Source organism: Schistocerca cancellata, chromosome 5, assembly GCF_023864275.1.
Source record: "Schistocerca cancellata isolate TAMUIC-IGC-003103 chromosome 5, iqSchCanc2.1, whole genome shotgun sequence".
Lineage (NCBI taxonomy): Eukaryota > Metazoa > Arthropoda > Insecta > Orthoptera > Acrididae > Schistocerca > Schistocerca cancellata.
In genome coordinates, this window is record NC_064630.1 from 613,922,268 (window position 1) to 613,947,279 (window position 25,012).

General features: G+C 41.9%; 1 protein-coding gene across 1 annotated transcript in view; it reads left to right on the forward strand.

The window, feature by feature from the left end:
• The first annotated feature begins 18,043 nt into the window (after positions 1-18,043).
• LOC126188061 (alpha-tocopherol transfer protein-like) overlaps positions 18,044-25,012 on the forward strand; it is a 78,663-nt gene continuing 71,694 nt past the window's right edge. The window contains exons 1-2 of the mRNA XM_049929504.1: positions 18,044-18,075; positions 23,898-24,038. Coding sequence (XP_049785461.1) covers positions 23,900-24,038 — 139 coding nt within the window. The 5' untranslated portion in view covers positions 18,044-18,075; positions 23,898-23,899. The remainder of the gene's footprint in view (positions 18,076-23,897; positions 24,039-25,012) is intronic.

Consider the following 25,012-nt stretch of genomic DNA (forward strand, 5'->3'; position numbering starts at 1 on the left):
TTTTTTAACACAAACTTATGTTTTTTTAAATGGACCTCCTATATTTTTTCTTCAGCAATCCATAGCATCACAAAGCACATACACAATGGCGTTGATTGCATCACAATATTCCCATTACATCCCGAGATATTGAGACGCGAAGTTGACGCTTGAAACACCCGACATGCGCTGCTAACGCACGTCCTGAGGCTCAGGCGTGAAGCCCATGCTGCCCGTAATCGCGATGTGATTGATATGTGTAATCACACCTCCATACTTATCAAGAGGTCCGAAACGAATAATACGGTCTGCTGCCATCAACTCTCATAAGCACATAATGGTTTCCCTCTTGCACGTTTTACGTATCTACGTACACAATATGAACCAGTACCGATCGGTGTACACCCTTCAGGTTGCTTTATTTATCCTGCACACCAAAAATAAGGTTTATCTAATGCTTTATATGACCCATTGTGCCTGTCGCGCAGGGCCTGGCTCTAACTAGTCAAGTGTCCAACGCAGTTCCCACTACTGCCACAGTTACCACTTCGCCTTGTTTATGATTTGTGACCCATGCAAACTCCTGTACTCCACCACCCTCCGAGCATCCCATTTGTTGTTGCTTTGGCGTGCAGTACACCGCTTGCCAGTGTAGTCGTGCATCAGAGTAATCTAGTGACGGCACGGAGGTAGTACACATTGTGAATAAACGTTGTGTTGTGGAACTTATACTGTACAGTATAATGTACACACATGAAGATATGCTAGAAATGCTGCTGATCTATGGAGAATTTACGTTGACGGGAAATACGTTATGAGATTGCTTGTTTGTTGATAGTACTGTTAGCGAACGTTATGATTATTAAATTAATATGTCTGTTTTCTACCCTACTCTATATACCTGTACTGTACCCTGTTGTAGGTGGACGAAATGCTGTACAGGCAGAACGACTGTACAGAAGACGATTCACTGACAAGTCATCGCCTTCGCGCCGGATGTTTGGTCGTCTCACATCTCGTCTACGTGAAACGGGAAGCTCAAATCCAATACCTCGACATCGTCCTAGAACACGCACAGATGAACGTGCTGAAGTTGCTGTGTTCGCTACAATAGCTGTGAATCCTCAAATCAGCACAAGTCAAATTGAACGTGAAGTTGGTGTGTCGAAATAAAGTGCACAGCGTATTCTTAAACGTCATAAATTTCATCCTTACCATGTTCATTTACACCAGGATCTTCATGGAAATGACTTCCGCAATAGGGTAACATTTTGTCGGTGTGCTCAGCAAAAACTTCTGACTAATCCAAATTTTTTTGCAATGTTCTCTTTACCGACGAGGCATTATTCTGCAACAAAGGAATTGTCAATATGAGGAATATGCATTATTGGTCCGCAGACAATCCAAAATGGCTCCGTCAGGTAGAGAATCAACGTCTGTGGAAAGTTAATGTTTGGTGTGGGATTATTGGAGATACCATTATCAGACCTTTCTTTATAAATGGCATACAAAATGGCAGACAGTACTCCAGATTTATACGACACAATCTTCCTGTTCTCTTGGACACCGTACCTCTGAACCGGAGAATGGTCATGTGGTATCAGCATGACGGATTCCCTGCACATAACGCCTTACGAGTACGACGACTTCTGAACCGTAAGTTCCCTGGTAGGTGTTTTGGACGAGTTGGACCAGTTAGGTGGCCTGCCCGATCTCCGGACCTTACTGGATTATTTTCTTTGGGGAGCAGAGAAGGATGCTGTTTACCAACATGAACCAACAACACCAGAGCACATGAAGCAACGCATTATTGATGCTTGTACAGCCATCAAAGAGAAAACAGTAGCACGAAGTAGGGCATCCTTCATCCGCAGAGTGATCCTATGTATGCCAGCCAATGGGCATTACTTTGAGCATGAGATGTGAACGCTATGTTTAGTACGTAATGCTGGTATCACAGTGGAAGTTTCTACAAAGGGCCATTTTACCCAGTGATTTTAGGAAACATTTGTTTGCAACAATTTGTCGTTTAACGCATTAGATAAACATAACATTTATAATTATGTGATAATAAAACTAATTGGTTAAACATGTTTACATTGATCTTCTATGTCCTACCTGAACTTCTCAAATCAAAACATTTTTACCTAAACAACGGTAAAACATTTAGTCCACTTGCTCGTTTCACTAAAACCATCAACATGAATTTTACTATTACGAGAGAACGATTAACTGTCACCTGCGCTAGATCTACACTAAAGTAAAGTTTTAACTTTGAACGGCATTACCTTTTTAGTAGCGAATTAAAGATAAACGAAGTTAACTTTGTGACTAACGTTGCGGTACACAGATATGTTACAGAACCGCATCACCCCTAGCCTATGGGATAAATAACTGCTGGAATGTTCGTCGTTAATGCAGGATGGCATCAGACCGTATTATTCGTTTCGGACCTCTTGATAAGTATGGAAGTGTGAATACGCATGTCACTCACATCGCGATTACGGGCAGCATGGGGTTCACGCCTCGATTACGGGCAGCATGGGGTTCACGCCTGAGCCTCAGGACGTGCGCTAGCAGCGCATGTCGGGTGTTTCAAGCGTCAACTTCGCGTTTTAATACCTCGGGATGTAATGGGAATATTGCGATGCAATCAACGCCATTGTGTATGTGCTTTGCGATGCTATGGATTGCTGAAGAAAAAATATGGGAGGTCCATTTAAAAAAACATAAGTTTGTCGAATGAGATTTTCACTCTGCAGTGGAGTGTGCGCTGATATGAAACTTCCTGGCAGATTAAAACTGTGTGCCCGACCGAGACTCGAACTCGGGACCTTTGCCTTTCGCGGGCAAGTGCTCCACCATCTGAGCTACCGAAGCGCGACCCACGCCCGGTACTCACAGCTTTACTTCTGCCAGTATCTCGTCTCCTACCTTCCAAACTTACCAGAAGCTCTTCTGCGAAACTTGCAGAACTAGCACTCCTGAAAGAAAGGATATAGCGGAGACATGGCTCATTCTAGAAACATCCCCCAGGCTGTGGCTAATCCATGTCTCCGCTATATCCTTTCTTTCAGGAGTGCTAGTTCTGCAAGTTTCGCAGGAGAGCTTCTGTTAAGTCTGGAAGGTAGGAGACGAGATACTGGCAGAAGTAAAGCTGTGAGTACCGGGCGTGAGTCGTGCTTCGTTAGCTCAGATGGTAGAGCACTTGCCCGCGAAAGGCAAAGGTCCCGAGTTCGAGTCTCGGTCGGGCACACAGTTTTAATCTGCCAGGAAGTAACATAAGTTTGTGTTAAAAAACACATATGCTTTAGTTTGAGAATGTTTCCAAATATGTACATGCATGGGCCCCAGTCCTACATTGATACCGGTAAAGTCGTTTTCCAATAGCTGTTGTTGTTCCAGAGATATTTTGGGTGGATAATATAGCTGGGACACCCTGTATATACAGGGTGTTTCAAAAATGACCGGTATATTTGAAACGGCAATAAAAACTAAACGAGCAGCGATAGAAATACACCGTTTGTTGCAATATGCTTGGGACAACAGTACATTTTCAGGCGGACATACTTTCGAAATTACAGTAGTTACAATTTTCAACAACAGATGGCGCTGCAAGTGATGTGAAAGATATAGAAGACAACGCAGTCTGTGGGTGCGCCATTCTGTACGTCGTCTTTCTGCTGTAAGCGTGTGCTGTTCACAACGTGCAAGTGTGCTGTAGACAACATGGTTTATTCCTTAGAACAGAGGATTTTTCTGGTGTTGGAATTCTACCGCCTAGAACACAGTGTTGTTGCAACAAGACGAAGTTTTCAACGGAGGTTTAATGTAACCAAAGGACCGAAAAGCGATACAATAAAGGATCTGTTTGAAAAATTTCAACGGACCGGGAACGTGACGGATGAACGTGCTGGAAATGTAGGGCGACCGCGTACGGCAACCACAGAGGGCAACGCGCAGCTAGTGCAGCAGGTGATCCAACAGCGGCCTCGGGTTTCCGTTCGCCGTGTTGCAGCTGCGGTCCAAATGACGCCAACGTCCACGTATCGTCTCATGCGCCAGAGTTTACACCTCTATCCATACAAAATTCAAACGCGGCAACCCCTCAGCGCCGCTACCATTGCTGCTCGAGAGACATTCGCTAACGATATAGTGCACAGGATTGATGACGGCGATATGCATGTGGGCAGCATTTGGTTTACTGACGAAGCTTATTTTTACCTGGACGGCTTCGTCAATAAACAGAACTGGCGCATATGGGGAACCGAAAAGCCCCATGTTGCAGTCCCATCGTCCCTGCATCCTCAAAAAGTACTGGTCTGGGCCGCCATTTCTTCCAAAGGAATCTTTGGCCCATTTTTCAGATCCGAAACGATTACTGCATCACGCTATCTGGACATTCTTCGTGAATTTGTGGCGGTACAAACTGCCTTAGACGACACTGCGAACACCTCGTGGTTTATGCAAGATGGTGCCCGGCCTCATCGCACGGCCGACGTCTTTAATTTCCTGAATGAATATTTCGATGATCGTGTGATTGCTTTGCGCTATCCGAAACATACAGGAGGCGGCGTGGATTGGCCTCCCTATTCGCCAGACATGAACCCCTGTGACTTCTTTCTGTGGGGACACTTGAAAGACCAGGTGTACCGCCAGAATCCAGAAACAATTGAACAGCTGAAGCAGTATATCTCATCTGCATGTGAAGCCATTCCGCCAGACACGTTGTCGAAGGTTTCGGGTAATTTCATTCAGAGACTAAGCCATATTATTGCTACGCATGGTGGATATGTGGAAAATATTGTACTATAGAGTTGCCCAGACCGCAGCGCCATCTGTTGTTGACAATTGTAACTACTGAAATTTCGAAAGTTTGTCTGCCTGAAAATGTACTGTTGTCCCAAGCATATTGCAACAAACGGTGTATTTCTATCGCTGCTCGTTTAGTTTTTATTGCCGTTTCAAATATACCGGTCATTTTTGAAACACCCTGTATATATATATATATATATATATATATATATATATATATATAATGAAGTTCAGTCTACTTTTAATGGAAGACAGCTATATACACATATACTCTACTGTGTTTTCGTCATGTTAATCGCATTTTTTTGAGATCCTTGTAAGGATACAGTCCTGTCACTTTGTCTGACACACCATAACCCAATACAAATGCGCTGATCGGGCACGCTGCTTATTAAGCAAAAGATAAGAAAAGGGGATTTGGGTCGGTTTCGTAGTAGTACTTCTCTCCTACCCCATTGCTTTGTAGCTTTCCTGGTCTCCATTCAACGCATATCTTCATTTGAGTTACTTTGATCACCTTTTCTTCTCCTGAAATGTTAAGTTTGGATGTTTTGGATAAAGAGCTGATCTATTCGTTTCTTCTAACTCTGTAAACATTAATTCACTGGTTGTGCACCCTGTAGATGTATGTGGTAAATTACTGACTTTTCCTGAAATTATCCATTTAGATTGTTCTGTGGATCAGTAACTTCTAATACGAGGAATGGAATAGAAATAATAGCATCAGATGTAATATGGTATACATTTAGGTAACGTTTGGATATTCTAAAAGCCCTTGGCGTCACTTCAAATACCTTGGCGTATTTTAGCAATATACTTGATAAGCTTTTGGTTTGTTCATAGTTTAAGTATGAAAATTGCTATACCTTTTCTACTATCTGCTCTTTTATATCGTTCATTGTAGTGAATACCAGTAGCTGAACAACTGCTCAAGGGGTCCTGTTACTTACCATTCTCACCCTGGGGCTCAGAGAATGTTTACTATGCCCTACTTCAAATTTTGTGGCAATCGCCTTGCCGCAGTCGATTCCCCGGTTCCTGTGAGATCACCGAAGTTAAGCGCTGTCGGGCATGGTCGGCACTTGGATGGGTGACCATCCAGGCCACCACGCGCTGTTGCCATTTTTCTTTGTTCACTCAGCCTCGTGATGCCAATTGAGGAGCTACTCGACCGAATAGTAGCGGCTTCGGTCAAGAACACCATCACAACGACCGAGAGAGTGGTGTGCTGACCCCACGCTCCTTCTATCCGCATCCTCCTCTGAGGATGACACGGCGGTCGAATGGTTCCGGTAGGCCACTCGTGGCCAGAAGACGGAGTGCTCTCTCTCTCTCCTACCTCAAATTTTGGTACATGTATCTGTTTCCTGCTTCCGTTAATAATGAAGTTACTTTGCCCCTTAGAAAGGTCAATTATTGAGTGCATTTCTGAGAGAAATACTAGCCTATGATGCAGTTAGCAATTAAAAATTGTACCTCTAAAAATATGAATAGTATATATCTCCTAGTGTGATGGATATGTAAACCTGCCTTTACTTTATTGGCCTTTACCCTCCGATGATTTTACAGTTACTCACTGGGAAACCTAGTACATGCATCTTCCCACCCAGTTTCTTATTGAATGTATTTCAGATCAGATTTAAGGACAGTCCCTGTGTCCAGAACCACTGCGGTTAGGAAATTACCTACATACATTTTGAGTGATGACTGTGCACTGTCACACAGCGACACATCGATTACTGCACTTTTTTGCCGACAGAATACTACTCATTCCTAATATCATTACCACGACCTTGTTGGTTCAGTTGGATACAATAACCACTGCCCCCATTCCAATCCTCGACCACTACATCAGGGTTTATTGCGGTCATTGTTCGTTTTCCTCATTCTATCAAGACGAATGGCTAATCGTGTGTGTCACATACTTAGTCTGAACTGTTCTATGCCAGTTCTGATAGCCAGATTAGTATCTGAACATTGTTCCATTGACTATCCCCATTGATGTTATCGTATCCAGGTTAGATGTGTTGCCATGAAACCTTGGTTGCATCTGTTCACGAAGCCATTGTCCCCTGTTACCGAGGTTTCTGTCCAATTGAGAAGCACGTTGAGAACAGAAACCCCACTGTGTACAACCCTGATGATTTGATTACAGTCATTAGAGAATCGAGCAAGAAGAAGCCGTTTTCAGTCGTTAAAATGAAGCAAGTAGAATTTATACATCTGAGTGAAACAAAGGAAGAAAATCACGAGATTGACACAGAGGTTGATAGATATTGAATATATTGCTTGAAATATTATAGTCGCTATCATTGTAAGTTATATTGTATGTTGAAGTTCAAATTATTGAAAACCTTGTATTCATTTAGTATGAGACAGGCCAAAGTCGAAAGTTATGTGACCCAGAGATAAAATATTTTTTATTAATGTTTCATATTGTTCACAATATAACTCTACACATATGTATACTAACGCATTGGAGAAATAAACTACTTTATCGGATACCCAAAAAAGTTGAAATATGATTTATGGATTTATTCAAAGGTTTAAAACGCTCTCCCTAAAACCTGCATTTTGTGGCTTTGGATTATATCATTCTCACCCCTTAAAATAATTCACACGAATATTCAATAACAATATATGGTTTTATTCACAGTAAAACTAACATCACCTTAGAATTAAAAGGAAGTTCAGCGTTGGCCGTAATATTGATGTTTTATAGATATCAGAATCGATTTTCGGTCACAGGGTGATCATCTTCAGTGCTGTGGTGTACAAATTAAACTCAGACACTTGTATCAAGTTATCAATAACCAAAACCGAGAAGCGATCACAATAACTGAAGCCGCTGAGTTTAATTTGTACACCACAGCACTGAACTGATCACTCTGTGATCTAAAATCGATTCTATCAATAAAACATCAATATTACGGCCAACGCTGAACTTCCTTTTAATTTAACATATATAGTCGTTGTGCACACAGCACTTCATGGAGTCGCCTATCAATAAATCACCTTAGAAAGCAATCTCTGTATCTACAGTGCAAAGATAAATTAAGGTTTCATCTTGAAATACATAAACATGATCAATCCAAAAAGCTTCGATACTCATGTGAGGCCTAAGAAAATTCTATCTCGGAAGTGAGTTACATAAAATGGCACCCGTACCTTTCATAGTTCCTAATAGCCAGCAAGTAGAGCGAAAATACTACAGCAATTTTTGATTTACCTGCAGAAACATCTCTGGAATTTAAGTCGACGAATAGTCAAAGATAGAAAATGGGTGAAAGGACTCGAAATAAAATAATATCTTTTACTACTGCCTGGGAGAGGATGGTGGGCAGATGGAGGTCAGGGACGGGGGGCACTTACCACGAGAAGAAGATGGAACAACCAACGAAATGAAGGTGACATTCTACGTGTTGGAGCGTGGAATATCAGGAGTCAGAACGTGGTATATTGACCAGAATTCTGAAAAGGGGATGCACAGACAGTCTAGAAGTGGTCAGTGAAGTGAAATAGGAAGGCGATAAGGATTTTTAGTAAGACGAATACAGGGTATGATCAGTAGCATTTGAAATGATATAACGGGAGTAGAATTCGTTGTGCGTAGGCTGGTAGAACAGAAAGGAGTTAACGTAAGCAGTCATTGATAAGGTTCTTCTCACTATAATATACTGCAGGCCCACTCCAACAACAATAGTTCACGTATAAAAGGTGGTTATAGTTGAACTTTCGTACTTGAGCCAGTATAGAAGGAAAACTATTAGCAGTATGGGTAAGGGACTTTACGGGGATGATATTCGGACTGAGCGCTACAGGATTTTCCTTGTTAGTGCTGTTATTGTAATGACTTGCCGTTAAGTGCCGGTGTTGGTACGGTGACATAGGGTTAAAAGACAAGCCTCAGGTTGCATTAAAGTTGCAGACAGTCAACATGGGCTTCTGTTTTATCAAAACAACAATCGTGCTGCTGCTGCTCTTCGGGAGTATCGGCGTATTAAAGAAATATGGAGAGGTCTTCATCCCACGTCGGGTTGAAGAACATGATTCAGAACTAACTGGCGATTTGGGAATTGCTACAGGCAGAGGCACACGGCCTACTGCGCCATAAACTGTTGAAGAAATTAACGTTGCCATGGCTGACAATGATGGACGAAATGTGCGATCTTCACGCAGTACACTGTTTTACGGAACTAAGTGTGTGATGTTACAGCTACTTTCGTTAAAAGATTGTAGATCGGTAGTAAGTATCTATATTCACTGCATTTGCATAAGAGATATTCTACACCACTGGCCATTAAAATTGCTACACCAGGAAGATGACGTGCTTCAGTCGCGAAATTTAACCGAGAGGAAGAAGATGCTGTTATATGCAAATGATTAGCTTTTTAGAGCATTCACATAAGGTTGGCGCCGGTGGCGACACCTACAACGTGCTGACATGAGGAAAGTTTCCAGCCTATTTATAATACACAAGTAGCAATCGACCAGCGTTGCCTGGTGAAACGTTGTTGTGATGCCTCTTGTAAGGAGGAAAAAAGCGTACCATCACGTTTACGACTTTGATAAAGGTCGGATTGTAGACTATCGCGATTGTGGTTTATCGTATCGCGAGATTGCTGCTCGCGGTGGTCGAGATCCAGTGACTGTTAGCAGAATATGGAATCGGTGGGTTCAGGAGGGTAGTACGGAACGCCGTGCTGGATCCCTACGGCCTCGTATCACTAGCAGTCGAGATGACAGGCATTTATCCGCATGGCTGTAACGGATCGTGCAGCCACGTCTCGATCCCTGAGTCAACAGATGGGGACGTTTGCAAGACAACAACCATCTGCACGAACAGTTCGACGGCGTTTGCAGCAGCATGGACTATCAGCTCGGAGACCGTGGCTGCAGTTACCCTTGACGCTGAATCACAGACAGGAGTGTCTGCGATGGAGTTCTCAACGACGAACCTTGATGCACGAATTGCAAAACGTCATTTTTTCGGATGAATCCAGGTTATGTTTACAGCATCATGATGGTCGTATTCGTGTTTGGCGACATCGCAGTGAACGCTGGAAGCGTGTATTCGTCTTCGCCATACTGGCGTGCCACCCGGCGTGATGGTTTTGGGGTGCCATTGGTAACACGTCTCGGTCACCTCTTGTACGCATTGACGGAACTTTTAACAGTGGACGTTATATTTCAGATGTTTTACCACCCGTGGTCCAACCCTTCATTCGATCCCTGCAAAACCCTACATTTCAGCAGTATAATGCACGACCGTATGTTGCAGGTCCTGTACGGGCCTTTCTGGATACAGAAAATGTTCGACTGCTGCCTTGGCCAGCACATTCTCCAGATCTCTCAGCAACTGAAAACGTCTGGTCAATGGTGACCGAGCAAATGGCTCGTCACAATACGCCAGTCACTACTCGTGATGAACTGTGGTATTGTGTTGAAGCTGCGTGGGCAGCTGTACCTGTACACGCCATCCAAGCTCTCTTTGACTCAATGCCCAGGCGAATCAAGGACGTTATTACGGCCAGAGGTGTTGTTATGGGTACTGATTTCTCAGGATCTATGCACCGAAATTGCCTAAAAATGTAATCACATGTCAGTTATAATATAATATATTAGTCCAATGAATTATCATCTGCATTCCTTCTTGGTGTAGCAATTTTAATGGCCAATAGTGTATTTGTCAAGCCAGTGGTAATTTTATGGAATGGCATAACGTTGTCGAACTGGCATCTGGAATGGAAAAATCAGGATGACATGAAAATCCACCGATAGATCTGCTGACGTTTGTTAAGCAAAAAAGTGAAGTTATATCATTAATTATCTGACTTGCCAAAACTGTACAACACAGGAGACAATGTCATCCAATTTGACAAAATTGTCACAAGCAGTGCACGAGCTGTGGCACGACAACAGAACAATCAAAGATCCATCGTTCGAAAAGCGCTTTGAGCAACTATGAAGTAGCATCTGTCCAAACTACACATTACTCACGAACGTTCCCCACGTGACGAAGACATTCGAGTACATTTTTCTCTTACGTTTCTTGCAAGGGTTGAAGTTGACGGCATGTGGCCTTTAAACATTTCATGGAGTGATGAAGCACACTTTATCCGTTATTCCTCTTGCGCACATCCTTCCAAATGTTCTCAGTTTCATTGTTTTACAATCACTTTTCAGGGGGACCCTCCGAGTAGCGTAAGTTTAATTATTATAAGCACCCTCTACATCCCATCTTGACTGGTAGAAGATGAATATTAAAGTACAGGAGGATATAGAAACTAGAAGAATAAATCGTTATACAAATGTAGGTGACAACTTAGTAATCATGGGGATATGGAATACGGTTGTGGGGATACGAATAGAAGAAAGGGCAAAATGTGGGCTTGGTTGTACAGCTGAAAGAGGAGTAATATTGAATTCTTCTACAAATTTTAGCTGATAATAGTAAATACACAGTTCTAAAATCACAAGAGAAGGATGAGGAAAAGTTGTGGGCACACAGAAGATTACATCTATATTAAATCCTGGCAGACAGAGATTCCGAAATCAGGTATCAGATTGTACCGCAAAACAAGGAAAGATATACTCAAATCACAATTTAGTAATTTTGAAGAATAGGATGAAGTTTCAGAGAATCGTCCGGAATATTCATTACAGAAATAAGTGGGGTACAGAACTACTGAGTATTAACGATATGCGTTTGAATTTCTTCAAGACTTTCGATACATTGGTAATGTATACCTGGCAGTTCACTGAAGATGACACATATTCAGACGGCAGTCACAGAAGCTGAACAGACAAAAGAACAAGAAAGGTAACGGCGAGAATCTTTGGATAGTAGAAGACATAATTTTCTGGTCGACGATGAAAGGTAGTACAAAACCGAAAGACGGGTATAAAGAACCCAAGGCCAAAAGCCAATAGGAAAAATTCTAAGGAATGTAAAAGAAATGGTTGTCAGAAGGACTGATTTAACATACAGAAAAATCCAAATAGATGATCTTGTGTTAGAGTGTTAGTTTATCATAGATGAAACGATTCGAAATTTATGGAATCATTGGGGAACTAGGAACCAAGCTGGTCAGTAGAACCTATGGGACATGCCACTGGCATTTCAGGAAAAAAATCATCATCACAAATCCCGGGAATAGCTATGGCATGTAAGTACGAGAACTATCACACAATCAGCGTAACAGGTCATGCATCGAAGTTGTTGACAATAGTCATGAACAGACGAATGGGAAACAAAACTGAGAATCTGGTAGATGAAAAAGTATGGCCTTTGGGAAGGTAAAGGCACCAGGGACGAAGTTCAGATTTTGCGCTTGATAATGGAAGGAAGCCCTATGAAAAATCAAGAAACCTGAACAGGAACTGTCGACCCGGAAAAAAATTAGACAGTGTGAAATGGTGCAAGATTATCGAAATTCTCAGGAAAATAGGTGTAGGTTATAGGGGAAGACACGTAATGCACGGTACGCACTACAGAAATTAAAAATGGAAGCCGGAGAACGAAGAGCTCGGATTAAAAAGGATAAACTCAGGGTTGCAGATTTTCGCCTCTACTGTTCAATCTATACATCGAAGATGCATGGAAATAAGTGAAAGGTTCTAGACTGGGATTAAAATTCTACATGAAAGAATATGAGTGACTAGATTCGCAGATAATATAGCTATCTTCAGTGGAAGCGAAGAAGATTTACATGACCTGTAGAATGAAATGCACAGTCCGTAAACGGGAGCTTCATATGAACGGTAAACCGCTTCGATTCCTACTGTAAGACAAAATTCTTATCTTCATAATTTAAAGTGAGTATCTGTGTGAGACTGTCAAGATGCACAAAAATAAATTAATTTTAATGGTGCTGCATCTCGTAAAATAAATTGATTTCACTGTGATTCCGAAATATTACGAAGTACATACTGAATATTGCGTTCATAGTGATAAGACTCTTTGCCATAATTTATAATGCATTTCTGGAATAGCTTTTATCTCTGAAAGTTCTGTACATTGTATCTCGATCCATTTTTCGACACGATAACTCACTGCCTGGAAATGCAGGTGTATCTGCGGGTACAAGACAATAAAACTTGTTTTTCCATGGTACTGACTTTGTATGTTTTAGATCTTCTAGACAGCTACTGGTCATTCGTCACCAAAGACATAAGCAAAGACAAATTTATTTAAGTCACTGATCAAAGGTATGAGCAGTGAACGTAAGGAAAACAATTATTAAACTTCCTGGCAGATTAAAACTGTGTGCCCGGCCGAGACTCGAACTCGGGACCTTTGCCTTTCGCGGGCAAGTGCTCTACCATCTGAGCTACCGAAGCACGCCCGGTACTCACAGCTTTACTTCTGCCAGTATCTCGTCTCCTACCTTCCAAACTTTACAGAAGGTCTCCTGCGAACCTTGCAGAACTAGCACTACTGAAAGAAGGATGAAATGAAATGTCGTGTGGCTAGGGCCTCCCGTCGGGTAGACCGTTCGCCTGGTGCAGGTCTTTCGATTTGACGCCACTTCGGCGACCTGCGCGTCGATGGGGATGAAATGATGATGATTAGGACAACACAACACCCTGTCCCTGAGCGGAGAAAATCTCCGACCCAGCCGGGAATCGAACCCGGGCCCTTAGGATTGACAGTCTGTCACGCTGACCACTCAGCTACCGGGGCGGACTGAAAGAAGGATGGTAGAGCACTTGCCCGCGAAAGGCAAAGGTCCCGAGTTCGAGTCTCGGTCGGGCACACAGTTTTAATCTGCCAGGAAGTTTTATATCAGCGCACACTCCGCTGCAGAGTGAAAATCTCATTCTGAAAACAATTATTATCTTTATAACATTCTGCATAACAGGCTATGTCACTGCAACGTGGCCAGCAACTATGCTAGAATTCAGTTTTACGGTTAATGAAATTGGTATCGCTGTCTGTGAGTAATGTTCCGTTGCCACTAAGGAATGGTATGTTGTTTACTTATTTTCCTGAGCTTGGTGCCACTAAGGAATGGTCACGTTGTTCGTTTATTTTCCTGAGCTTAGTCCCGACCTACAAGTTTGTGAAGATTTCTCATAATGCAGTGGAACAGCATAGCTTCGACGTAAGTTGAAAACGTAGAAGTGTTAGCGTTCGCATATGTAAAATTTTGATGGAAATAAAGTAGGTGCCAGATGTTGTTATGTTATTTCTGCACGTGTTTTCTCTCTGTACGTATGATCGAAATATCTTTGACTGACAAAAATTGCTCCTACACCTAAAAGAGAAGAAATAGGTGTAAGTGTTATTGAAAAATATATATTTGTTTTTTCTTTGTTAAAGTGTTGTCAACGGTAAATGATGAGCCGTCAGAAAAAATGGAGTAAGTCACATTGTGTTTATTTATCAAGAGAGAAAATTTAAACTTTCAAGATTACAAAAAATACTTAAAACGCTCCAACAGAGTGTAACCATCATAGGATGCTGGATTTAATGACTGTAAAGGAGATACATTTGAAAAACTTACAACTGAAATTACATGATAGAAAAGACGAAACATGCGAAAAAAGAATGTGTGTAATGGCATAACATTTTGGTAGGTTTTCGTTCCTTGTTTGTGTTGTTTGGCTTTAGATGTTTCTTTTTGTTACTCTTAGATTTTCGTTCTTTATGCGGTACAATGGAATAGAAATTCCCTGGTTCTTGACCACAAAAGTGTTGAAGTTCTTGAAGGCCAGCGTATTTTTCATAAATGCAGGAGCTCTGAAAGTATTCTCCTGGAATTAGTTATTTGCAGAAAGTTTCATATTGCAAAACCCTCGTTGTTGCCGTAAAAATTGGTCAGGTACCTAAGCTTGATGCTCAGGGTCGACGACTCCTTCTATCCGCAGAACGTTCGAAATCGATTGGTTTCCAGGCTCCATTGTAAGTACTGCTGCATATGAACAGCTTATCGTCCTTCACAATAATAGCTTCTCTGAGTGGTTTTGCGCTGAAAGAACATTTCGGTTTATAACATACATCTAAAAAGGTCGTCCAATCTAGTGTAATTTATTGTTGTACAGGAATGACTCTGTAAAGCCTTGGATTTATTCTTGCGGTTTGCAAATCATTAACCGAGTCTTCTGGTAGTTGTGCAACAGTTTTATTTTTTATCAGGCCAAAGTTTTTATTTGCATTCCACATAAGAGAGTACTGTTATTGGAAATATTATTTTGACGCTACCTAATGGCATGAACGACAAACTGAAGGTATAAGAGCGCTGCATAATTCTTATTCTGTCCTAAGCACAGAATCACAGGGTATTACAAGAACTTTTGGATAAAAGCTTTCACTCACAAAACTATGCAAAAAGCTAAAAGCTTTATTTACTTCTTTATCCTCTACACCTTTAGCGTAAGTATAAAACACTGTGTCAGTGATGTACAGCTGATGAATGTCGAAACTGTAAAACGATAAATGACGCTTGCAATAAATGTCATTCGTGCTGATATTTGACTAGGGTAGGTTCTTTGAAAGTCCACGGATATTGCTTGATTTTTTGCTATCTATTTACTTTCTTGCCTCGCTTTTAGCTTTCGTGAATAAAATCTAACAGCCTTCAGTTAGTGAACCTGGTCTCCCATACTAAGTACTTTAAATTTATTTGTAATTTCTAATCCTTTTTTTTCAGAGATTTTTTCCGAAAACTTTGCATTAAGACATTTTAATTCTGCTCGAAATTTTGTTATATGTTGAGCAGGTATCTGTACGTGGATATCCTCATGATAAACTCAATTTGTTGTTAAATATTTTCCGGTAGGTCTCATATGCAACAGGTAGTACAGGGTATTTTTCTTTATACAACTCATGGCAGGTTTTTTACTGATAGGTCGTCTGGAAGATAATTTCTGTCTGTATTTACCTTAATATAGTGGTTCTTTCTTCCCTTAACTGCATCTGTGTGATTTATAACTGCCGCCCCCTTTCCTTTGGATAGTTTCCAAGGCCGGTTAGCATGCATGCCTCTTTCGTCTTTGGAGGATAATCCTTGATCCTTCATATTCGACTGTATAGTGTGCAGTCTGCCCGTTGTTATTCCATGCAATGCAATGAAGGTCTTTTAGCAAACAGGAATTTCACTCAAGCTACCATTTCGTTTGATTCTGACAATGCATCGGAAAAAGTAATTTCTGACATTCGCATCGTAATGCCTATGCCGTCTTCGAGCAATTAATGCTACATAAATTAACCTGGTTAAATAGGAGGATTGATTAATCCAGCTACCCAAGAAACGAAAATTTTTTAACAGCTGTTACCTTTCGGAGCGTTTGATTTGTTTGAAATTCTCGAAAAATGAACATTCGTCGTCACTACCTAATTCATGAGACATCGCCCTGAGGTATTTATTCTGCCACAATTTCTTCTCTTTTTAGCTGATCGATTAACTGATGGCTTCTTACCTTCATCTTGTGATGATCCACAAATTTTAAAGATCATAAGACCACCAGACTACTATCACCAAGCTAAACGTTACGACTGTAAGAAAGCGACACAGAATAAGATACTCTACGCATCACGTCTGCAGTCTGAACTCAACTGACCTAACAGGTGTGACGTAAACTGAAGAAGCACAGCCTGAACTCGCCCCATTCTGTCCGACTGTTCGAAGATCGACTTAGAACTTTATTTGCGTCACCACTAAAAGTAAGGCTCTATGTATCTCGGTAATTCACAATGTTACTCGAAAGTCATTTTAATTGCGTTGTAGTACCGACGGCTCGCAGTGAGATTGTGCGATAAATTTACTTTTTATTAAAAAGACTTCCCAGTTTTTTCTATGGTCTCCAACTAATACTTGAGGAGTAGGACCCGTTTTGAATTAACAATGAGCTCGAAGTCTTTGGTAACAATCGTTTGTGTGAAAATATCTCATCAGCTCCGGCAATTATCATGGGAACCAACGAAAAGAATAGAATTAAGCAAAAGTGTCCAGGTCTGTATGAGAATCATCTTGCTTCGACACGCAAGCACAGGAGGTCGTTTGATTGGGGAGATAACGATAGCTACTTTATGCCCTAAGAATCCTATCGTCAGCTTGTAACTTGCAGTGTCTTTTAGTTATATACTATTCATATACACACTCAATTCTTAGCTATGGCATATTTTTTTTTTGGGGGGGGGGGGAGGGGGGAACAAATGCACAAAATACGAACACAGCTTTCAAACTCCAGGAAAGAGCCATAAGAATCATAACCAAAAATGGTAATCGAGCTCATTGGAAAGATCTGTTCAAAACACTGGGGATTTTAAATGTTCAGTGTGAATACATTTCCCAGTCACTTGTACACATCAAAAATAACGTTGGAAATTACAGCACAAACAGTTCTCTCCATGACTGTGGAACAGGAGCTGGACTCAACTTCATTTGCCAAGAAAAAATAAACATAAGACTCAAAACAGCGTTTTCTACCAAGGAATAAAACTGTTCAATAAATTACCAAAAGAGATAAAAGAAATGGCAAATATACACTTATTTAAAAAGGTAGCTAAAAAGCACAAGTTATGCAATATATTTTATACATTGAAGGATTACTTTGATAAAACAGAGTAAGGGTTTGGTAAAAACAATGTTACACAAATAGATAATAATAATGATTACAAAATATCCAACGTTCCACATAACACCTTCACACTATGTTCTTTTTCCTTCCTTTTCTTTTTCTAGAAAAACTTACCCGCAAGCTATGCATTGCACAATACTAACACCTCTCCCTCTTTCTGAGATGAACATCTCACTCACTATAGAGGGATGCTGAATCAGTTTCTAAGGATAGCAAGTGGGGAACTGTGGTACAGAAAATGGCCCAGAGATCACCAGTGTGTGTGGGTTTTGTGCGTAGAGAGTGAAGTGTTACAAAACGATGTATGTATAATGCGTGCAGTGGCTGATTGTGAGTTATGAGTGGACAGCGTCGCATTACATTATTTCATAATTTATTTGTAAAAAAATATTGTGTACCAGGAATAAATCTAACGATTGTCTCCTACTAGAAGTCTGTAAATGTATGTGTATACGAAATAGCTTATTTTAAATTGGTCTGAACTTGTAAATACTTTGACATGTCCCGTTTCTTTGCAAAAAGAGATCTACTGAAGAATAAAGCTGCTGCTGCTACAGGAGCGAAGGTGCAGCAGGTGCTGTGGACGTCCTTGACTGCTCCCAGGTTTAGGACCAGCCAGCCGTCTCTTGTGGTGTCAGTAGCAGGGCATTCGCCCCAGAATCAAGACACGCGGAGGAAGGAGCTCTCGTTGCACAGGTACTGCCCATAAGCAGTTATTCTCTACTTCACATGTCTATATGCTATTTTGTCCTGCAGAAATATATCGTAGAATATTTCCCTAATAACATGAATCCATTTCCGGAGTTCCGCTGGATTCCGTAGCACTCCGTAGGTGACGTGTTAAAAAGCTGACAGCATTACGAAACATGCTTCTGTGGAGTTTCGGAATTTTCTGTGTAGAACTGGTATTTCTGTTCTGAGCCTAAATCAGTACTTCGTAAGCTAGGCATTCATATAATTTTGTCTTTTGGATGAATAGTACGTATAGCAATAGCCTAGCTACCTTTCCTCTACCATTTAATTTCGATATGAGTGTTGAACGGATTCTTGAGAAACGAGGACGGAACGGAGATGTCTTAAGTGCCTGGTACTATTCAGAATTTTATGAGCTCATGACTATCTCGGACAGTAGTAGCACTCAGTTTGTTACTTCAAGGATGTAAAGCAGTACGGGGTGTTATTCGTAGATTTTCTTTAACAAAGGTCGTAATTGTCAGCATCGCAGTTACAATTCATGAGAGCGTCCTTCTGCAGTCCGGAACCGCGGGACTGCTACGGTCGCAGGTTCGAATCCTGCCTCGGGCATGGTTGTGTGTGATGTCCTTAGGTTAGTTAGGTTTAAGTAGTTCTAAGTTCTAGGGGACTTATGACCTAAGATGTTGAGTCCCATAGTGCTCCGAGCCATTTGAACCATTTTTTTTAGAGCGTCCTGTTATTAAGTAAGTGCAGTTTCGCTTTGAGCGGGAAGGTTACTGTTTTTCTCACTTGCCGCAGCGTCGCTTAAGTGAAATATTCCTCGTTACTGTTGTTCTGTCTCCCGAGTGAGTCGTAGCGCTTCCGCTCAGCCTTACTCTCTGTTTGTGTCCGTCCACTTGCAGCGTGGTCGACCTCTCCGCTACGTCTGCCATCGTTTCCACGTGTATTCCACGGAAAGGTGCTGTGAGCTTTACTTTCGATAAAACAACGCGACACTTGCAGCCAGGGTCTCTAGAAATCCACGACTGGCTTGTCGATGCAATTCATGTGAACTCCGATCACGCCCACACCGCTTATTTTGAAGCAGACGAGTACACATTTTACATGAAATTTATGGATCCCCTTCACGTTGAAAGATTTCTGTCGCGACATGGCCTCAAGTCTCGTTAGAGCATCGTTAGTATGGTGTCAGTCGTAGATGCTGAAATTGATGATACCAATTTACGAGTGTTCAACGTCCCGCCGGAGGTAGATGGCCGCTTTCTAAAGGACATATTGACTCCTTATAGTAAGGTGAAAAACATCCGTCTTAACCGCTGATCTACTCGACATATATTATAGTGCTATAGTGGATTCCGTTCACTGGAAATGCATGTTAAACGCAGTATTCCATCACATTTACAAATGTACCGTTACCGCGTCCGTGTTATGTATACTGGTCAAGAAGGAACCTGCTTCCTATGTAATGAAAGTGGACACGTTCGGTCTAATTGCCCGCGAGGTATTGTTCACCATGTTCTAGAGAAGTATGTGCCTAGCAAAAGTATAGGGGAGGGAAAGGATCCACCTTGGTACAACAAACATATTGGGAAGTTACTGAGAAAGTAGAAAATTTTGAACAGTCATTTTAAACGTAGTCACTGCCCCGCTGACAAACAGAAATTATGCGAAATGAAAACAGCTGTCAGAAGGACAATGAAGGATTCTTTTAATGAATTTGAAAGCAATATTTTATCTGCAGATTCTAAAAATAACCCCCAAAAATTTTGGTCGTACGTAAAATCTATGAACACTACAAATAACAACACCTTCTCTTGCTGACAGTACGGGTAATGTAAATGATGATGATAAACACAAGGCCGGAATTCTAAACCTAGCTTTCAAAAACTCGTTTACGGTAGAGGACTGCAGCACCATTCCCCCTTTTAATCATCGAACTAACGAAAGGATGGCTGACATAGTGTTCAGTGTATCTGGGATTGTAAAACAGTTAAGATCGTTAGAGGCCAGGAAGGCATCTGGCCCAGACAGTATCCCCGTAAGATTTTATGTTGACTATGCTACTGATATAGCACCACACTTATCCATCAGTGATCATTGGAACACAGGAAAGTTCCACGGGACTGGAAGAAGGTCCTGGTCATAGCAATCTATAAAAAAGGTAGAAAATTGGATGCACATAATTACCGGCCAATTTCACTGACATCTATTTGTTTTAGAATCATGGAACATATTTTGTGTTCAGGCATAATGGCCTTTCTAGACTCTGAGAAGTTCATCTGCAGAAACCAGCACGGTTTTAGGAAACAGCGGTCATGCGAGACACAGGTGGCCCTCTTTGTGCATGATATGCAGCAGGGTCTAGATACCGGCTCCCAGGATGATGCCATATTTCTCGACTTTCGAAAGGCGTTCGACTCAGTTCCGCACTGTCGCTTGCTACAAAAAGTGCGCGCTTACGGTCTGTCCAATGACATTTGCGGTTGGATAGAAAGTTTTCTAACAGACAGGGAGCAGTATGTCGTCCTCAACGGGGCAACTTCAACAGATACAAGCGTAACTTCAGGTGTGCCCCAGGGAAGCGTAATAGGTCCTTTACTTTTTACGATTTACATAAACGATCTGGTTGATGGTATTGGCAGCGGCCAGACGCTGTTTGCCGATGATGCTGTGGTCTGCAGGAAAGTAGTATCACACGAAAGTTGTGAACAAATCAATGACGATTTGCAGAAAATCAATGCGTGGTGTAATGACTGGCAGGTATCTCTCAATATTAGTAAGTGTAACCTACTGCGCATAACTAGGCGAAAATCCCCATTGTACGATTACAAAATAAATGCCCCGTCTTTGGAAGCGGTAACGTCCGTCAAGTATCTGGGTGTGACATTTCGAAATGATCTCAAATAGATTGATCAGATTACACAAGTAACGGGTAATGCAAACTCCCGATTTCGGTTTATTGGTAGAATCCTAAGCGATGCAGTACTTCGACAAAGGATAGAATATACTCTTGGAGTATTGTTCGTCTGTATGGGTTGGTTCAAATGGCTCTGAGCACTATGGGACTTAACTTCTGCGGTCATCAGTCCCCTAGAACTTAGAACTACTTAAACCTAACTAACCTAAGGACATCACACACATCCATGCCTGAGGCACGATTCAAACCTGCGACCGTAGCAGTCGCGCGGTTCCAGACTGTAGCGCCTAGAACCGCTCGGCCACTTCTGCCGGCGTCTGTATGGGACCCTTACCAGTTGGGTCTGAGTCAAGAGATAGAGAAGGTCCAAACAAGAGCGGCAAGATTTGTGACTGATACATTTAGCCATCGCGAGAGCGTTACAAATCTCATTGGAAGTTTGAATTGGGCCACACTTGCAGACAGACGGCACGCTAAACGGAAGGGGCTGCACACTTAATTCTGAAATCCGATCTACACCGAGGATCCCTCCGCGATCCGCGAGTGGAACAGTGGGGGGGGGGAATATGACTTTGGCACGAATTGTGCCCTGCACCACACACCTATTGGTGGCTAGCGGAATATATATGTAGGTGTATGATCGTATTAAGGCCGTCATTAGTGCAGTGTGGCAAATTGAGGTTAGCCGATCTTTTTCTATCCACTCCCAAAGTCGGACTTACTTCCGTTTCGGATCACAGGAAAGAAACCACCGATGTGATAATCGGGTAAATTTAACTAACGTTGGGTATTAGGTTAGGTACCTCCGCAACTGTATCAGAATCCCATTCCCCCAGGATAGAGCCTGCAACACTGACAAACAAGGGACGTCCTACTCACAATGGTTAGGATCAAGATTTGGCTGCGCCTTCTTCTACCCTAACCTCCTCCGCATCGATTTTGTCCACTGCTTTTCTCGGTGATGCGATGCCTCCCGTCCGTGATACGATGAGGGGCGAGAAAGTTACCTCAGCATCTCTCCTGCACGCGAAGTGGTTCCTTCTGAGTTGCCTAAGTGTGGAGAGGGAGCTGGGTTGCTCCCTTCCTCTTTGTGTCCCCCGTTACGGTCTGAGATACGTGCCAATGTTTTCTTGCTCCTTCGTTTTCAACCGTTTCTCTGAATTTGACGCTTACAGCAACTCCAGAGGAGAATAAAATTAGCGACGAAGTATTATCTGATAGAGTGGTGGTTCCACAGACTGATTCCACCTTGGTGACTGGACCTGCATTACATGACACTTTTCTGAGGGGAACTAAGCTGCGACTATGACCCCTCCCACACCTCCCCCTGCAGTGGCCGCCACAGCACGTAGAGGACAGCAACGGCGTATACAACTGACCGTGCGGTGACACGTAAGAAATCTAAGAAGAAAGGTTGCGATGACTGGGGTCTTTGTTCCCGATGTCTGATTCATCTGTGGATTCCGCAATGGACGTTGACGCTCAGCTGTCCACCTAAATCTGCGGTTCGTTCCTTACACCCCTGTATGGCTGTGGTCAGTGACCCAAGCCCACATGTTCCTTTCCTTAAATGTTAATCGTGTACAATCACAATTGCGATTCGATTGTCTTAAACTTCAGCCTATTCTTCATCACTACTATATTGTGATCTGTGTCTATATCTGCTCCTGGGTACGCCCCACAATCCAGTATCTGATTTCGGAATCTCTGTCTGACCATGATGCAATCTAACTGAAATCTTCCCTTATCACCCGGCTTTTTCCGACTACACCTCCTCCACTTGTGATTCTTGAACAGGGTATTCGTTATTAATTGCTGAAACTTGTTACGGAACTCAATTAATCTTTCTCCTCGCTCAATCCTTGTCCCAAGCCCATATTTTCCTCTAACCTTTTCTTTTACTCCTTCCCCTACAACTTCATTCCAGTCCCCCATGACTACTAGATTTTCATCCCCCTTTCAAAATCCTCACACACTTTCTCTATCTCTTCATCTTCAGCTTGCGACGTCGGCATAGTTGTCGGTGTTGGTTTTCCGTCGATTCTGATAAGAACAACCCTCACTGAACTGTTCACAGTAACACACTCTCTGCCCTACCTTCCAATTCATAACAAATCCTATACCCGTTACATCATTTTCTGCTGCTGTTGATATAACCCTATACTCATCTGACCAGAACTCCTTGTCTTCTTTCCACTTCACTCACTGACCCCTACTATATCTAGATTGAGCCTCTGCATTTCCCTTTCCAGATGTTCTAGTTTCCGTACCACGTTCAACCTTCTGACATTCCGCGCCCCGACTCGTAGAACGTTATCCTTTCGTTGATTATTCAATCTTTTTCTCATGGTAACCTCCCTCTTGGCAGTCCCTTCCCGCAGATCCAAATGGGGGCTATTTCGGAATCTTTTACCAATGGAGAGATCATCATGACACTTGTTCAGTTACAGGTCACACTTCCTGTGGATACACATTACGTGTCTTTAGTGCAGTGGTTTCCATTGCCTTATGACTTGTAATGGCTATAATTATAAGACTTAACGTAAAGACTGATGTAATGTTGTGCAGTATAACTTCTTAATCACCAACAGAAATATTTGCACTTATACCCATTACCCTCTGCATATTTAAAAACTTGTTCCTAGGGGATACCGTCATGCAGTATATACTACATGACGTTATTAATGAAATGTATCTATGACAGAACACACACACACTTCACTAATCTTACCACGTGAGGCTCATATTACGTGGATGGTATCTATCAAAACGTATTAAAATTATCGAAACTCCTTATCCAAATATTCATTTTATACGGAATACATTTACATTAATCTTTATGAACTGTCAACATCATTTTTAGGAGGTCATAAAGATAATGTTATGGTTCTCCTCTCTGTGGCAGGTATGGCGTTCAAGTTCCCAACAGAAGAGGAGAAGGCGCTTGTGCGGCAGCAGCTGGGGACCAGCGAGGAAGATATCCGGCAGGCACTCGCCAACATTCGCAACTGGCTGCAAGTACAGCCACACTTGCCCGATGTCATAGGTCAGCATGTCACCACCATCTCACTGTCTTCTGCCGTTATGCTTTTGATTAGCGCTCCACGAAGCTACAGAAATGTGCTACTGAACAGTGAACTTATCACTACATTGCTACCATCGCATACAAAAAGTTCTCTGTGCCTTGCTGATATTTACAAGAGGCTGGAATCTGAAGAAACAAGTAATGTTTTGTATCCCCAAAACACTGCTTTCTAACAAGCATGGGGACTGTTGTGCACCATTTGTCGAAATTGTCCGGAATACATTATTTCATTTTCAAGTTGTAGTGCCGAAATGTAACAAACCACATGTTTTCTGTAACTGGAACGTAACAATCTCCACGGGCGGCGTTTCGGTGTCATTTGACCTTTGTAAATAAGTTAAAATATGGCTCGGTTAGAAATCCCAAAATATTTGTGGCCAACCACCCTTACACCAACTAAAACTGAAATTTCGACGCGTTTTGAACATCACTTGGGGCATTATTGAAATTTGTACCTCATGCCTGTTTCGAATCTTAATTTTTGTGAGACTGTGAGTTGAAACTTCACATTTGTTGCAAGTTAAATATTAGAAATTTTGCTAAGTATTAAAAATTTTGCTTTCGAAAGCAAACAAAACGGGCAATATTTCGTAGTATTTTCATAGCAAATGTGATGCGACGCGGAAATGCAGAAACATCCATTTCTAATCAATGTTTACCGCTAATCACAGAAGAAACCTTTTTCATTTTACTGATCAGTTTTCGACTTAAGGAATGATAAGTTTGAAATAATCAACAAAACGGGAAAAATTCAACCTTTTTCCGTAACTGCAAATGAAACCCAACTTGTTTAAAGGAACTGAGAAAGACCTAGTAGAGTTAAAGATTTCAGAAAATTCACTTATCGATCGAACAGCTTAATTAATTACTGAAGCTGAAGACATAAGGTTCCTAGACAAATCTACACAAAAGTCCAAACCCTTCAACTCGGAAGA